The sequence below is a fragment of the Zootermopsis nevadensis genome, unplaced genomic scaffold, assembly GCF_977971745.1.
Source record: "Zootermopsis nevadensis isolate Lab colony 2312 unplaced genomic scaffold, Znev_1.0 Znev_ptg000003l, whole genome shotgun sequence".
Lineage (NCBI taxonomy): Eukaryota > Metazoa > Arthropoda > Insecta > Blattodea > Termopsidae > Zootermopsis > Zootermopsis nevadensis.
Genome location: NW_028259135.1, coordinates 9,020,228 through 9,037,653, shown reverse-complemented (window position 1 = coordinate 9,037,653; position 17,426 = coordinate 9,020,228). Strand labels below are relative to the sequence as shown.

General features: G+C 38.8%; 1 protein-coding gene across 3 annotated transcripts in view; it reads right to left on the bottom strand.

The window, feature by feature from the left end:
• Positions 1-61: 61 nt before the first annotated feature.
• Positions 62-17,426, bottom strand: part of Ip6k (Inositol hexakisphosphate kinase) — a 29,434-nt gene continuing 12,069 nt past the window's right edge. For 2 of the 3 annotated variants that reach the window (XM_022081967.2, XM_087342386.1), the window contains exons 2-9: positions 14,942-15,020; positions 14,160-14,354; positions 13,868-13,994; positions 9,853-9,976; positions 9,076-9,158; positions 7,758-7,933; positions 7,388-7,593; positions 62-6,766 (exon numbers count right to left, since the gene is read on the bottom strand). In XM_022081967.2, the coding sequence (XP_021937659.1) occupies positions 5,875-6,766; positions 7,388-7,593; positions 7,758-7,933; positions 9,076-9,158; positions 9,853-9,976; positions 13,868-13,994; positions 14,160-14,309 (1,758 nt within the window). In that variant the 5' untranslated portion in view covers positions 14,310-14,354; positions 14,942-15,020 and the 3' untranslated portion in view covers positions 62-5,874. Of the gene's footprint in view, positions 6,767-7,387; positions 7,594-7,757; positions 7,934-9,075; positions 9,159-9,852; positions 9,977-11,302; positions 11,452-13,867; positions 13,995-14,159; positions 14,355-14,941; positions 15,021-17,426 lie in introns of those variants that run through there. The other variant, XM_022081968.2, reaches the window with a different exon arrangement.

The following is a 17,426-nucleotide window of genomic DNA, read 5'->3' as shown; positions in this document are numbered from 1 at the left end:
ATACATAAAGAAATAATCCATTTCATAGGTTAAGAACATGTCTTTTATGCAATGACACAACTTTTCTGTAGAAATACACACATAAAATACTTTATTCAAAAATTGTACTTTTCAATTGAAGCGCACACTTTCACTCACACACAAATTTATGAAAACAAAATACATACAATAATTACACAAAATAACATTTCTACCAGCCTTTGATTGTACATAAATACTGTCATGTTACTTTAACCATTAATTTACTGCTGAAATTGTAATATTTATACAAAATGAGGGCATAGTCCCATGATACTCATTGTACTGCTGTCAGTTTTATGCATTATTGCTACTTCCATTTGTTACAGATCATTGGTTGAGAAATATTTGAACATGTAATGGGAATATAAAAATCAACCTAATTTGTCATCTCCTTTTTTAAAGTTTCAGTGTGTTTGTAATAAGCTGGCATCTGCCATGATTTAAAGAATTTTAAATACTTCAGACATGTACATTCAAGTTAAATATTTTATGCTTACGGCTTCGAGATATGACACCATCCCTACATAAGAATCCTCTCTGACATGGATGTCTACAACACAGAAAATTTTTGGTTCTGGATGCATTACGTATTGAATACATTGTTCATTTCAGTAAGTATTTCATGTACCCTAAATTCTCACATACAAAAGTTTACTGTATGTAAAATTTAGGTGAACCAAACAAGGAAAAAATTTATTTTGAGAGTAAAATTCCTAGAAGGGGAGAGAAGAGGGGAAAACAAAAACTTATCATCTCTCTCCAGTCTCAGTTTGCCTATTCTGTAAAATGTAGCCTGAATTCTGCGGTACATTTCTATGTACGAGTATGTCAAACACTATATAAAAAAATTTGCCTGAGAAGAAGAAAGCCACACAAAAATTAGATCATTTTGTTTTTAAAGAACGAATATCATGGACCCAGCTCCGCTTTCACTATTTTTCCAATGCCATTAAGTTTTATGTACATATTATCAGTACTGAGATTGAGCATTACTCTATTCTGAAACCACAACTTATTCCAACTTTTTAAGTACGCATTACTTTTTGTTTCTTATTCAATACTACACTTCAGTTTAAGCACATTTAGACCAGGCAGGTGGGTTCTTAAGTTACACTTTCAAACCTCTTTCTTTCAATTTCATTTTCAAACTAATGTCCATTTTCAATCTGGACAGAAATATTTCAAATGTAAAAATACTGCAACAAAATAATTTAATGTAATAAAAGTAGAAAAATAAATTCTCAGCTGAGGTTGTCAACTGAACGAACGACAAAAGTTGCCAGCTCTTTGGCTGTAAGGTTAGAACTATCAGATTGTGGGTAAAACAAAAAAGTGCTTTTTATATTATAAAATATAATTTCTCCTTACAGCGAACATTGTCAGAACGCTGCCTGCAATCCTCTTATCAACTGCCAAGACAGACACGCTACTTTTCAGATATATGTCACATATTACTATATGGTTACCTCATAGTAGATAATTTTACATGAAGAGATAGGGAAAATTCCACTAACGACACTACAGTATAATGGTCTAACCCTTGAATTTGTGAGGTTTCTTGCCACCTGTCAGAATTTCTAGGGCAGTGATTCTCTATATTATCAGATTCATGGACAACGAACAGCACGTTCATCAAACACCAGTACCCTACCTATATCAATTTATACAGTGAAAAAATTGATAGTCTATGAATCAATTTATTATAACCAGTGTGACACTTGAAAGACACGTCTGTACTCAAAGGATGTTCTGGTGACCCCAAAACTCCAAGTCCTCTTCCTCCACACTCATCCTCTCACACCATTAAACAGCCAAAGGGAAAATTAAAAAAAAAAAAAGTTCAATAAAATCTATTTAGTTGCTAAATAATTTTTTAAAAAAAATTTAGTTGCAAACAGTAATTTTTCCAGCTATAGTAAAATATATACAGTGCAACGCCAACTAGAGATGAGAAATGCATACAAAATTTTGGTTGAAAAGTCCAGAGTGAAGAGACCACTCACAAGACCCAAGAGTAGATGAGGGAATGATATCAAAATGGATCACAAGTAAAAAGTGTGGGTGTGGACCAGTGGTAGGCAGTCGTAAACACAGCAATGAACTTCCAGTTTCCATAAATGGTAAGAAATTTCCAGACTAGCCTAGTGATTTTGATCCATGGACTTGGATCATTAATGCAAACTAGAATATACTGCCATGTAGTGTATGAGACTTTCAGCAGTCAGTGGACTACTAGCTGAGACACAGCGATATTCTCCAATTTTGGATTCAGAAAATGGTATCCAAATTTTTCTGCACCATAATTCCTGCATTTCCTTCATGTTATCATGACTACAGCAATGCAGGCCATAAAATCCTACAAGTATACAACTGCAAATGATTTTAATCTAAATAACACACACCCTAAAACCACATCAACGCACGTGCACACGCACTACTTGAATCACCTACTCAGCCCACTCATTTACACATATATGTAATTGTACACTCATCAAAGGGTTAATACTGTAACTGTAAACTTGTAACTTCTATATTCAGTGCGTAAACATTAACAAAAGTTATATTTGTAGAGATCAAATAATAAGTTACTTGGCCAATTCTCAAGTTTATAACCATAACCACAACATTCACTTCAGTTTTTACAATTAAAATCATGTATGCATTTCTTATTTTGCCGTGCGTATGACGTCCCACTTATCCCAGGTGCTTCGATCTGACCGCTTTGTCAATACGAAAACTACGGTGAAGTAACTTTCTCCATCTTCCTGTTACTTCACCTCTCTTAGGTCCATATATTGTCAAACACCAATATACGACAACACATTAAATTTGGCAAAGGAGAAAATAAATGTTGATTTTGTAAACTCTACATGGATGGACAAAGGTAAAGCAAATTTACATAGACATCACTTTCTTCATAAATTTTCTCCATCTGCTGTCTCTCTATCATAAATTTGTAAGAATTGAATACACCTTTTTAGGAGACGCGTGTTGGTATAAGTTTTACACAGAAGAAATATTCAGCAGCAAATGGGTTAAGAATAAATAAGTGCTTTACATTGAACATAAAAACTCTCACTACTTTTCCACTAAAATATTTTGTTTAGTATGTAACATGTTTTCACACGCAGTAATGCTACGAAACAAGGTAGTTCGTTCACATGAACTGCTCGGAAGTCTGACATAGTCTTAAAATTGTACAAACTAATACGAGTTGCTAGCATCTGTTGTTGGCATCACGAAATAAACAAGTTGATTCTCTAAGAGATGTACTCTGCATTCACTGTTAAAGTTGAATGAAACTGTCACTTCCTGGCTGGAATTACATTACTCACCACCAAGCGCTACAAGGTTTTCCTGATTCAAGTCAAGTATCGCTCCATAAAAATTATAAAAATCAGCTTACCAATTTTATAGCAGTTCATGCCAAAGCTGAAAAGTGAGTTGCATCCAACTTTACTACTGAATACAGCGTGCAATATATAATCCACATTTTTGTAATGGCTACGTTTATCGCTCATTTCTTTGTTTCACGTTCATGGAAGCTGTGACCTTGAAAACCAGAAACTCTAAACACAAAATGCAGAAACTGTTACGAATTAAACTTTCTTCTGACTTTGGAGAATGGGACATAGAGTGAAAGCTACGCCAACAAAAGGTAATGGAAACATGAACTAATGACGCTACACGCAGGAACGACGACAAAACAAAAGAAGAAACAAAGAAAGAACTGAGCATGTAAGAATTTGCTACACCAAAATATGTTAAATCAGCTTGTTTTTACAAAATAACTTTTATTTACTTAATATTAATTAATGCTTATAGTAAACAACTTATCATGGGCAGTAATTATAGTAAATAATTTCACTGTATTTTATGATGTAAAGGTGTGAAAACGTTATGAAAATACATTTTATAGAAGTTCAACTTTATAAAGCCCACTTCATCATTCTGAAATGTGAATCATATTTGGAGAACACTAAATTATGTAAAAGTCAGAGGTACGAGGGGTTTAAAAATCCTACACCCCCAAATTACCTGGAATGAAGAAAATATGTCTTTCTGAATATATTTCGTTTGAAGGAAAAATCTGACTAACGTCATCAAGATGTGTATTAAATATATATGTAACCTTCACATTAACATGAACAAATATGTTTATTTTGTTATTGCACTCTTCACGAATGGATTCACTTTGACAAAACTTACGAAAGCAGGCAGTAAAAATGGCCAAGAGGTCAAAACGTTTCAAGAAAATAAATAACATTAAAAAAAATTATTTTTTGCAAGAAATATGTTTGAAAACTACCTACATTAAATGCGGGCAGTTTTCCAACATATTTATGTGATGCCATGCAATACGAACACGGTAACAGCTTATGAACTTCGTTATACTGATGCCGAGGAAAGAAATCACATATGCCGACTCTCTCCACACTGCCCTCACACAGTTACAGTTATCCGCTGCAGTCTGCAACTAGCTATTCTGTCATGGGAATGTTGGTAGTGACATAACCTTCGCTAGCAACAAGCACTTTGGGCTCGCTCATACAGACCAGAAGGCAACAGAACAGTGCACACACAGAGAGAGAGAGAGAGTACAGCTGTTAAAAATTAACTCTCGCGAATTTGTTTATAATATGGGCTGGTACAAGCACAACCTTCACAAACTCTTGACGATGAGCAGATTTACACGTACACCGGAGGGTTATATTAAAAATTCACACTTATGATATGGCAGCAGAACACCCTGCATATATTGTTAATTACAATCATTAACTGAATCCAGTCATGTGATTTCGCTGACGAGGAAAAACAATGTACCACACCTGAAACTATCCCTCGTGTGAACTGATATAAAATTATTCTGGATGTGTACGAGGGATAGGTAGGCTCAGTTTTTACACAGAACAATATTTATGTGTATGGTCCACATATCTCACAACTACAGAACTCGTGTTTCGTTCTCGCAAGAATACAGGAGTGTCCCGTTCCATTATACTTTGACTTGAAAGACATAACAATTACATCATACCTCTGCCGCTGTACCCACAGAATAAAAACCCATTATTCAACTAACTGTTGCAAAAAGCTTACATTTGCTAGCTTCCTTGCCAAAAATTCCTAAACTGTCTTTATTTCTTTTTATGAATCATGCAGTGATCTGCAAAATATTCTGATATATTGTGCCCATTTCTGTTACAGTATAACGTTCTTCAGGCATATAAAACTAATGTATATTTTTAAAAAGTGTACTCACGTACGTTCAAACACTGTTATTCCATAAAAACGATTTTTTCTTAACCGATCTCCATGATATAAATATAAATGTTGAAAACCTGTGATGTTACATAGCACCAGAATGCATATCATCCGTGTGAACTTGGGCAAGGCAGACAAAGGAGAGAAAATGCAACACCGCGCCTGCAGGTGATCAATATTTCTCAGAAATGTAAACATTAACTCCTCAAATGTTTGCATCACTCATCACTATTAAATTATATACGAACGAGATCTCAGTTCGAATCTCTGAAGCTGTGCAGTGATAAATCTCCTCAAGACAAGCTGCCCCACCTTCCCTCTCCAACCTGCTCCAGACCTGCAGTTTTAATTAGGAAACTCAACTTGAAAAGTCCAACACTCTCAACACGAACAAAAGCTGTTTTACAGCTTCTCATGTCTCAGAAGACTGGAAAGTTCAGTAACCAAAAACACTGTCTATGACAATAAAATGTCCTGATGACATCACCATGTGACAGAACAAAGCAGTATACAGAAGTCAAATAAAAATGCAATTTTCAGTTCATTTCAATCAATTTAAATAGGAATAACATATTTTTGTAAATATAAATTCTAACCATCTGATAAGATTTCTGTTAGAAGACGCTTTAAGCTATCCAGCCCAGTGAGAAATCCGCAGTCTGGACCGTGATGGACAGTAACATTGCTTGCACTGCTGCCACCAGCTCTATTGCTGAATGTAACGTTCGCAAAATCGATCATGCGGATGTCAACTTGCGTGGAGCCGGAGCTCCTTGGCAAGTCTCGCTGTCTCGTTCTATGTATCGCTGCGGTATGTACGGCAGCCTTGTTCTTGGCCCGTAAATCTACTGCGCTTTTCTTCACTCGTTTACTGGATGACGAAAACTCTGGTTGTCCATCGTCATCAACATCGTTGTCGTCGTCGTCATCATCATCATCATCGTCGTCTTCCCCATCTTCATCGCACTGAGAATGCTGACGAAATCTCTTTACTGTCGTATTATAGAAGTCGGAAGAAGCTTCTTCGGAACTCTCAGTAAGCTGCAGCAATGAACAGTCACTACTGTACAACATCCAGCTTTCAACAGGGTCTGCGACACGCGATGATGATGATGGATCCATGAAAACCGTCTCCTCAGAGATCGGGTAAAATCTTGATGCAGCCTTCGCCCCTCTCGCTGCCGCTTCACCGAACCCACGCTGATGGGATGCCTGGTTCACCTCTTCTTGGGATGATGACAGAGCGGGAAAGTCTGAGGAATTGCTAGCATCACCATCATAGTAAGCGAAACCCAGGCTTCCACGAGAGCACTCTCTGGTTCCTTCGTCACAGATACTAAAGTCATCAACCTCCTCTGTTAAACTGTTCAAGTCCTGGTGACAGAAGCAGTTGTCGAGAGATGAGGGCGACGTTCCGCAGTGCTGAGACGCGGGAAAGTCATCTGTATCCCATTCATAGCCCTCGTACACAATAAGGAGTGAACTGTGTAGAAACATCAAGTCACTATCATCAACTGTTTACAATAAGAAGTCTGAATGGACTGAAACCAAACAACGTCTATACTTTTTGAACAAATTTTAGAAACTGATATGAATGTATTATGGCAGCTCCATATTTGGAAAGGCACTTTCATCCACACAAATACAACCATTTACAAAGATCTAGTATCATAAAATTCAAATATCGCAGTGAAACTAATTAACAAACTCCACGGAGCCGTCTCTTTCTTGAGAAGCTAACAGTATTCTCAGCTACTCAAAATACATCCTCAAAGTCTTCTCTACCCTTCAGGATTTTCAATCAAGATTTTTTTACGCATTTCTCATCTCCCTATGCATGTTACATCGCCAACACATCACACCCTCCTAGATCTAATGAGCCTAATAATATACAGCAAAAAGTATATAAAGCACCTCATTATGCAAATTTCAAACGGCTTCCCATCACCTCATTCATCTTGGTTCCAAATAATCTCAACATCCTGTTCCAAACGTCTTCAGTCTGTTTTTATTTGATCGACCCGTAACGGCCGTGTGTCACAGCAGCATACAGCTACACTGTTAACCCCTTAATATGATTAGAATCTACAGTTTAACAACTCACCAAGAATAAAACCGGTAGCTACTTTGACGCTCAATAGCCCTCCGGAGTTCTTCGAGACGTGATATTACTGTGCGAACAACCTGACTACGTAACTGTAATCCATTGTGGAAAAAGTGATACAACGCTCCCTTGAAGCCCTCTTCGTTAAGCTCACGTCCCCAGTATTTATCACGCTTCAGATAATGATCTGTGTTAGCCTGGTACACCTGTAACATGAACATAAATACAAGTTTTCCTAATGACCCAAAACACAATCATCAAACTAATGATTATTCATAAATACCAGGCGACACACAATATGTAAACAAAATTGATTATTTTTAATTTCCGACAACACAAAGGGTCGTTAAGAAAGGGTAAGTGCCCTCACCTGCATGCCACACAGCCTAACTCCCAGAGAGGCTGATGTACTAGCAGCACATTTAGCTATCTGCTTGCTCCTCTTCTCGGCTGAAGCATCGTCGCCGTGTTGCCTCGTTCCCATCTTCAGGTCAAGAATGCACGGCTGAGTGTAGCGAGACGTGATGTTCTCTAGCATCAAGAAGTCTGGTGTATTTTGTCAAGGAAATTGCATGTCACTAATGCCGAGTGTCAAATACAGAAGAACGGAACTGATGAGGTAAATACATTTTAAATAATATCAGAAAAGCAAGATCACATAAATATCCTTCGATGGAACGCGATAACACTCCATTTTTTTAATATCTTTATTATAACTAACTAACTAGATGGCTTACCGAACCCGAAGGTTCATCACCGAATTAACCAAAGCCCTCCACCGGATCCTGTCCTGGGCCAACAAAATCCAGTTTCCTTCAACTCCTATCTCCCATAGATCCCGCCTGACATTATCCTCCCATCTACGTCTAGGTCTCCCCAGCGGTCTCTTCCCTTCAGGTTTCCCAACCAGTACCCGGTGCACACCTCTTGTCCCATCCATGCGCGCTACATGTCCCACCCATCTCACTCTTCTCGACTTAATCACCCTCACAATACTGGGGGAGCAGTACAGATTTTTAAGCTCGTCATTGTGCAGTTTTCTCCACGCCCCATCGTCTTCCCTCTTAGGCCCAAATATCCTCCTCAACACCCGATTCTCAAACACCTGCAATCTGTGTTCCTCCCTCTGAGTGAGAGACCATGTTTCGCACCCATACAAAACAACAGGCAAGATTATTGTTTTGTATACTTTAATTTTCAGGTTCCTAGAAATCAGACGGGAAGACAAAATATTTTGGACTGAGAAGTAGCAAGCATTTCCGGAATTTAGTCTCCTCCTAACTTCCTCACAAGTATCATTTTGATTTGTTATTGTTGTTCCCAAATATTTGAACTTTGTAACCCTTTCAAAGGATTTATTAGCCACCCTAAGATAATTTTGCCCGCCTGTCTTCTGATGACGAGATACTAACATGTACTTAGTTTTTTCTGAATTTACTTCCAGCCCCACTTGTCTACCAGCCTCTAGTAAAACTTCTGCGTTCCTCTTTATTGTATTTATATCGTCCCCCAATAAATTAACATCATCAGCATATGCCAATAGCTGATGTGTCCCATTCAATTGCAACTCCAGGTTGGGGGTTGGGTGTAGGGCTAACAACCTTTCACCTTTAAAAAAATATGTGTTACGAAATATCTTTATTATACAAAACATAATTTGACAATGATGACTTTGCACCAAAGGATACATTGCTTGTTAGAACTGGCGCTGTCAATGTGCCTGACGCACTCAAGGACGTCCCGAGCGCTGCCCTTCCGATGAACCTTCATTCTACGGAACAATACAACAGACTATTACTAACCAGTATCGAAGACATTATTTAACTTTGGTGGTTTCGAGGTTACTGCAATAACTAAAAACACATTCTCAGTTTATGAGACCATCAAAGAGTAAAGGCTGCCACTACACAAAAACCAAATTCCCTTCAAATGTACACCTCACAAGCAATCCATTCCAAAACATATTATTTTATCCCACTTCTGGCCCAGTTAAGAATAATTACTTTGCATTAAAACATTCTTAAATGCACTTACTTTCCTGCTAATGCCAGCCGCGAAGTAGGTCCCTGTAATAATTTCACATTCAAAGATCTGTAGTAAAATCATTAAATTAAGTACACTCAAGTCATGGGTGCGTAAGTGTTCCATCATTTAGCTACAGAAGATAATGTGTGAATAGAAGAACCAGCAATTAACACTAATTTATTTACCCATGACCCTAATGGTACAATAATTAATATTACATATAAACTGATTGTTTCTTACCCAGTATTAGCAGTGTTTTGTGATGTATTACAGGATTTTAGCAGCCGACTTTTGAGCTGATGGCCACACCATGAATACAACACAAAGAAAACTGAAAGCGTCTATCAAGTTACGGAAAATAATCACTTGTCCTAATTTTACAAACACAATCACGTCTCGAGTCAACGGGCGCAGTCGTCCGGGAAAAATTTAATGCTCACCGTAACACATTATCTCTTTTTCTCTTAGATGCCGCCAGCTTGCCTCGGCTGGGGTCATCTCGGAAACTCGGACTGAAGCGGCTGTTTAATTTAACTCCTCCACTGTTGCTTGCTTGCATGACACCTGGAACAAGTGTCGCCACATCGCATTTACTAAACAATTTCATTAAACATTATTTACATGTAAAAGAATAATCTCTGGCTGGCTACTAGGTCATCCTCTGTATCTTACTCAGTTGCAAAATAAACAAGACTTTAAATTGCTTTATACTCTTAGTGAATTCCTAAGAATGTATTCCAAAACAATCTAAAAACAGACGTTCTAAATTATAGGTGCATGGCGACGAAGAACGCTATGAGAAATTATGCCGTCCTAACAAAGTCTGTGTAAGCCATGTGCTTGAACATGCAGTCGTAAACAAACCACAAAATATTAGCAACGTCTCTTTGAAGTCTCTGAGTCCTGCTTTTTTTTTTTCTTAAGAAAAAGAATGAAACAAGATGACAGTTTCTGAAGACGTTATATTTTCACGTTAATCTGCATCCTGTATCAAACAAGCATTAATATGAAATTAACAAAAGGAGATGACGTTACAATTTACCGACGACCCAACAAGTTTGGACCTTTGAGACATCAATCACGGTCATGGGCGACACCCACTTACTTATCATAATGCAAGAAACTTATATTAAAATGAGCGAGCGGGGGTCACCCTCCCCTGAGGATGACAAACGTTTTAAAGAAACATGTCAGATTTATTGGCAAACTGTAACTTCAGTCCTCGTCGGAAACGGATGGTAACGCTCATTCGATCTGGAGACGTTATTTCGGACAGCCACATTTGCACACATGGGAGGATGCCACAGGTCAGTCAACCAAGTACGAGCATCACCAAGCTGGAAAGTACAGAAGCACAGCAAAATGTCGTACAACACAGAATCGGAGCGCAAGCGTAACAGGAATGCCAATAAAAGCCAGAAATTATCTTGTCTTACAAAATGCATGTCACATTTTCCCACTTGATTACCTGACACAAAAAAGATTCACAAACAAAGTAGCACAATTAAAATAATCTGCCAAAACTTCAAGGGTCAAATTTTCCAATACTGATTCTTAGTGATGTACCAATAACCTACGTAAGACGTAATGTTTGCTAACTAGCTGCGTGCACAATCAATTAAATCAATTTATGTTACAATATTAAACATTAATTTGTTACATACTTACATATTTATGTTGAAATAAAGAAAGTACAAAAATTTAGCATTACAGAATCCAAAAAAAAACTGAACGGTCTGCGGAAATGAAATTGCTTCTTCATGTTCTACATAAATCATTTACAAATAACAATGCTCGCTATGAGTGGCAGTAAACTGTCAGTAGAGGTACTGATTCAATTGGTACACCACTAAGGCAAAGCAATACATTGTTGCCAACTTCTATACAAACCCTTGAGTGGGTGACCGAGTGAGCGATCGTGGCAGCCCGACTTTATCCCCCCGAGTATGCGGCGCACGAGCAAGCCATTTCTCGGCTCCCACCGGGAATCACACCACTGTACTGCAGCCTCTCTAGATGGCAGCACTGGTATGGATCTCCTTAATATAACAGGGAGAAACTAGGTTTTGTTTGGCATCGCTGGTGCTGTGAAAAAACACTCGTTCCTTCTTCTGACAACTCTTCACGCCACTAAATATTTCCAATTTTATTCTCTATTCTAACCATTCCTCTACCTCCAGACGATATCAAAACACATCTAAGTTGCGATACAGAAAGTGCCATTTTTTGTAATCTTAAGGAGTTCAAAAAATCCCATCCCACTCATATTTAAAAAAATCTGAAGCTTCGGTGCCTTTTTTGGTTCAATTATAAGGTAAATGTTAGATGGTGAGAGAGAGTACACCAATCACGTGCACAGCTATCCTGCATCCTTCTTGTATGAAAATTCACTTTTCAATTACACATCTTTTAACCTGTCAACCTGAATTTAATTCTGGACAAAGTGATCGGAGTTGTTACGCTCACTACTGGAAAAAAATAAGCACTTTTTTTATCAGAGGTTTTCACTGCATAGATTCCAAGGACGCGTGTCTTCTGGGTAGTGGCACTGTTTAATTTGGTAGAATCTTAATAACGTTCCAGAGGTCCTTGCTGCCCCCATAATCAGGGTGATGATATCATCAACCAAATGACAGAGGCAGCAAGGACCTCTGAGACGTCGGCGAACTTCTACCAGACTACACGGTGTTACAACCCAGAAGATGGCCATCTAAGTGCTTCTTTGGACATTTTCAATTGGTCTAAAGCTGCATCACTGCTTGGCGGCAAGAGATACAGAATGAGTCGGCACATCTGTACAACCATAAAATAACTTAACTTTCTTATGAGTTATTTAATAAAAACCATTAGTTGAATGTCATTTTCCCCATAATTATAACTCACAGTCTTTCAAATGAGTTTAGCAAAAAATCTAGTTCACAAATAATGGATTCCTAGCCAAAAGGACACAAGCATTAATAAACGCTGCCCACAAGAAAATAGCCAATAGAAAATAATGTCCGGTTCGTACAAGAAAAACGTCACTATTATTTTAAATTCAGAAATATCTTAATTTTTCTTTTTTCAACCAACATCCAATGGTCTTGAAATGTAAGCAGATGTAAAAGTTTTCTATATTTTATATTGGCTACTCTTTCATGAACACGTGGAACTGGGTAGAAGCAAACACAATAAACACATTCACTATCATATACAATGCACACTGAATTCCCATTGGCGCACATCTTGTTTTCACTATCAAGCTTGTGTTTCCAAGCTAAAATAGTGCACGACCACTTCGTACACTTTCGTCACCCTCCAGATTCTACGTAAACAAATTAATTATTTTTTGTTAATATTAAATCATGTGCAATTATTTTTCTTCCCACATAAAATTCACGACATTAATGTCTATTCCTTGATGATAATTAAAACACGATATCAGTTTAATTCTTCAAGCTATTTAGACTGACTTAAAACTAATTACTTGTAAAAAAAAAAGCAGACATTTTGAGAAGCAGACTGATATCAAAATGGCCGACAGAGAAATCTCTCAAGGCAAGGCGTAATAAATGGAATGGCGTCGGAATATCTGGCGTCTACAAAGATTGGCCACGATCTGTCAGCTTCGAGGTGGCTTCACGTTCACCACAATTTGACGCAGTCAACAAGAGAACTCCAGCGTCACTCACTTCAAGCAGCCGTGTCGTCCGTTCGGAGTTTTTCAGATCTCGACGCGTGTTTTTTTGTAAAAAAAACTTAGAATTTGGGAGAAGATAAATCGAATTTGGAAAGTTCTGTCTGTCGTTCAGGGCGGTCGTGAGAGTGAAAACAAGAGTAAGCCAGCAACATTTAGGTCAAACACACAGACGCAAGTGATGAAAATCTCACTACAAATATTAAATGTAAATATATAATAAAAATGTCTCAAATAAGATGCGATTTGGCGAGAAATTTTAAGGTTAAAATAATTAGCAAGTGTGAAAATATAAAACAAGTTACATCACCAAATTCTAACTGAAACAATAATTCACACATTTTAAAGTAAAATAAAACATGTCTATTATGTACGAAAAATAAGAAAGGGCTTGATTTTGAATCACTCACTACTCAAATTAATTATTTATCTCATTATACGTCTCAGGGTCTAGCAAATGAAAGGATGATGCAATCACATCGCGTCCTTGCAGAATTACGTATTAGTTTATTTGTCCTATTTAATAAACGCTATCAGCACTTCAGATTATACACGATAATTAAAGAACGGATACAGAACGAAGTATTTGTCTTCAGGGACTGAGTAAAAGCATGAAAACCAAGAGCTGAGCTGCAACATTTATCACGTGACATCGGTCAATCGTCGTTACATCATGCTTTCAAATGCCGATTTAAGCGCAAAAGAACATAAAAATTCACGCCTCTGCCTCCAAATACGAAATCGGACTGGATAAAGACTAATTCTGATAAGGAAGTTACCTTTGTACTGTGGAACAAACGTCTGGATGTCTTGTGGAATGTTTTGGTAGAAATCGAGTTCTCGCGGATTAAGCGGCTTGCAGATGGTCCTCTCGTTCAGCATCAGAAGCCTCGTGTGCCCTCCGACCTAATAAAATAACGCAAACATTTCAGGGCACTCTGGCTTCGTGGCCCATCCTGAGAGGGGCCACATCTCCATTTGCAAATGCCAGCGGCAACTTTACCTTAGTTAGTTAGTTAGTTAGTTAGTTAGTTAGTTAGTTAGTGAAGACTTCTGCTGAGGCACGCTTACCTGATTGCCGAGTGGTATCAACGAAATTTCATTTTCGTCGTAAGTTTCTGGGTGCTGGCACAGAAACTGATGTGGTACGCTGCCATAATGATTGGGGTGACGCTGAAGTTCAGAATCGCCCATGCCCCAGTCCCCCACTCGGTACACCATCCCCACGTTTGTACGTCAAACTGGACTGAAGATAAAACTCGGCGCCTGAAAGCAGTTCGCACGTGTCACACAATCCGACGGCGTAAATAAAATGTTTACATCGTTACTTTCACAAATTTTAGACTAACAAACGATGCATCTCGCCAACAGAAACTCCTCCAGGTTTCCGTTACGTTCAAATTTTGATCTTCAACGCGAACTGTTGTTTCCTGCTGACTCTTACGATATTCAGATTGGTTTAAGAAAGATATTAAATGTACAAAATGAACTCCACGAAGCAAATGGTATAAAACATTAAAATATAAAACAAGGAAATTACTTCGTATCATTCTTACAAGACGTATTATTACCCATTGTTCTCACTCTCTTCGTAACATGGCTGAATATCAGAATCACCAAAACAAAAGACAGGCAAAACTTTCTTGTTCAGTGCCAACACAAAAACGACCTAATTATTTATCCACCTAAGAAAGGCCGACTAGAAAAAAACACTTGAATAACACCTGCGAGTCCTGATCTAGAAGTCAAGTCGCATCGAATTGCTCCAAAAACAACTTCGACAACAACAAAGTAATTAAAATATTAATTCTGTCCAAAACGCCTCTCATAATTACACACGAAGTGTCACTTACCTCTGAACAGGAACTGGGCGCACGGTAAGCAAATTTCTTCAAATATGGCGGGCCCAAAATGTTCTTCTATGATTCAACACTGAAACACGAAACAGCACAATCAACAATCTTGTATTTCCCCCCCCCCCGAAAGCTTTACACCTCTTCCTGAACTCGTGGAGAGAGGTCCTTGCTGCCTCTATCATCGGGGAAGATAAAGGCATCAAGGTCCTCCGAAACGTCGGTAAACTTCTACCAGATATCACGGCGCAACCCAGAGGACAGAGATCGCCGTGAAAACCTCAAATCCTATTACAATATCATTTGGATATTTTCATAGAAATTTTACTTCCGAAAATTCTTATCGCAGATTTCCAACAACCGATTCTGAAGGTCATGTTCGTGTCTCGGCTCGTGTACTTTTGAGGTGATGGGACGCGATTTATTTCTGGAGGCAGGGATTTCCCTTTATGTACTAGGATCTCTGCAGCTGCGTGAGATAAATACGGAACTCAGCGCGACTGGGCGGTGTGAGCTGTGAATGTCTTCTGCTTGTCTCGTGCCAGCACTGAGACCTTTCCACACCATCCAGTCCCATTTGCTCTTCCACGGCTTGTGGTACATACACTTACCACTGCATTTAAAGGATTAACGCGAGACAAATTGGGTAACAGCTGTACGCTTGAGGCCGGAGACAAAGGACGCGTGGATTCGCGGATTTACCTTGAACCATCGCTTCAAAAATACATCGTTAGACACCTTACACACGGCCAACACCGTTCTGCTCGTCTGCAAGTAATTCTCGCAAAACTGCATTGACGCTTCAGGCCCTGAAAGCGCACAAATGGGCCAACAACATCGAGATTTTTCCAGTTCACGTAAGTATGCGACTTTTGACTTTGGAATATTATATTCTCCATTCACAAACAGCAGGATAAATGTTTTCTGCGAAGGCAGTACACGTGTTACGTCACCGCGGCGTGAAGGCCAGGGGAAACCCTTTGCATTTCGGGACTGCAACGGGTCCCATGCAAGGAAGAACTATTCACACGATCATGAAGGCTCTCTAAACACAGCGGCATTTTCCAAACTTTCTTCTCCGCGCGGAATCACACACGAAATCCGAAAACCACAACTGAGCATAAATTATTTCGGACAACTGATAACACTGTCACTTCATGCAAGGAGTTATGCCGCTTATGGCAAGACGCCCACGACACACGCAAACATCTAACCCTTTGAAGCAGAAAATATTTAAGAATTCAGTCCGTACCGCGAAGAAAACACAACTCTTCACCATTTCAAAGATCAACTGGTTAACGCTGATTAAGGAAATGCTCGCTGTTTATAGTGAGAATCACACGAAACACATAAATACAAAAGATTGTTACGGATTGTTAAAGCAGATGTACACATAGTTACCACTCGTCTTTAAACGCTTAAAGCGGTACTTTCATAAACACTTCAGATACAAAGTACATATCGACGATATCTTAAATGTGATGCTTTAATATACGTTAAACCCAATTTAATATCAACATTACAATCATAAATCCAACAATGTGGGCCATTCCTTCTGCGTGAATCTAAATATTCAAGTTAGCTGCGTCTTACATTTGTTGAATTCTGAAAGTAATATCGGAAAGGCGGAGAAGAACACGCCTTTTTAGAAGCAAGTAATTCAACACGGTGGAAACAAAAGAGCACGTACAAGCCGTCACGTTCTCGGGCTCCTGCGAGCACGACAAATGACAACAAAAGACCGTGACTGTTCTGACCAGCTGAGTGACTGTCAGTTTCTATAAAATCTACGTGCTCCGTCTTCAGGTTTCAGTACTCCCACCTGCTGCAACCTTGAATCCTGGACTCCGATTCAGACAGACGAAGAGAGACGGCAAATGCAGACGCTCCACCGAGGTAACCTGCCCCACGTCAAGCCGGTGTTTCTCCTCGTGGGACGCCTGGCCGAAAAATGCGGCCGGCCTACGAACTCAACGATCGTCTTTCGATTCCCGCGCATTCTGGCTCCATCAGCTTCCTGTTTGTCGGGGTTAGTCACTTCGCACTGATGATGGACATACTATCTCCGAAACGTCTTCACTACAACAGCCCACATCTACACGAAGCATCCATCACACAAAAACGGGATCCTTGGTCAAAAAAAAAAATCTCGCTTTTCCTCAGTTATTACAAATTTCCTGTTTCGTTTGCTTGCTTTTTTTTAAGGAGGAGGTGATGAAACGCACAGATGATAATATTCAGCGGTTAGCGTAGAGAATAAATGTGTGTACAAGGAAGAGACAGTACAACGTAAAAACAGGTGTTTAACGGTGACCTACCTCACATTAAATTGCATTCGTAAATAAACTCAGCGCAAAAAATTTGGACTGAATTACCGCGTATTTATTTTAGTATTTGTGGTGGCGGATGGGATCGAAGTTACTGCTCCCGAAACGTCGTTCATATCAAACCCGCCTTAGAAAAACGACAATTTAAAACGTAACAT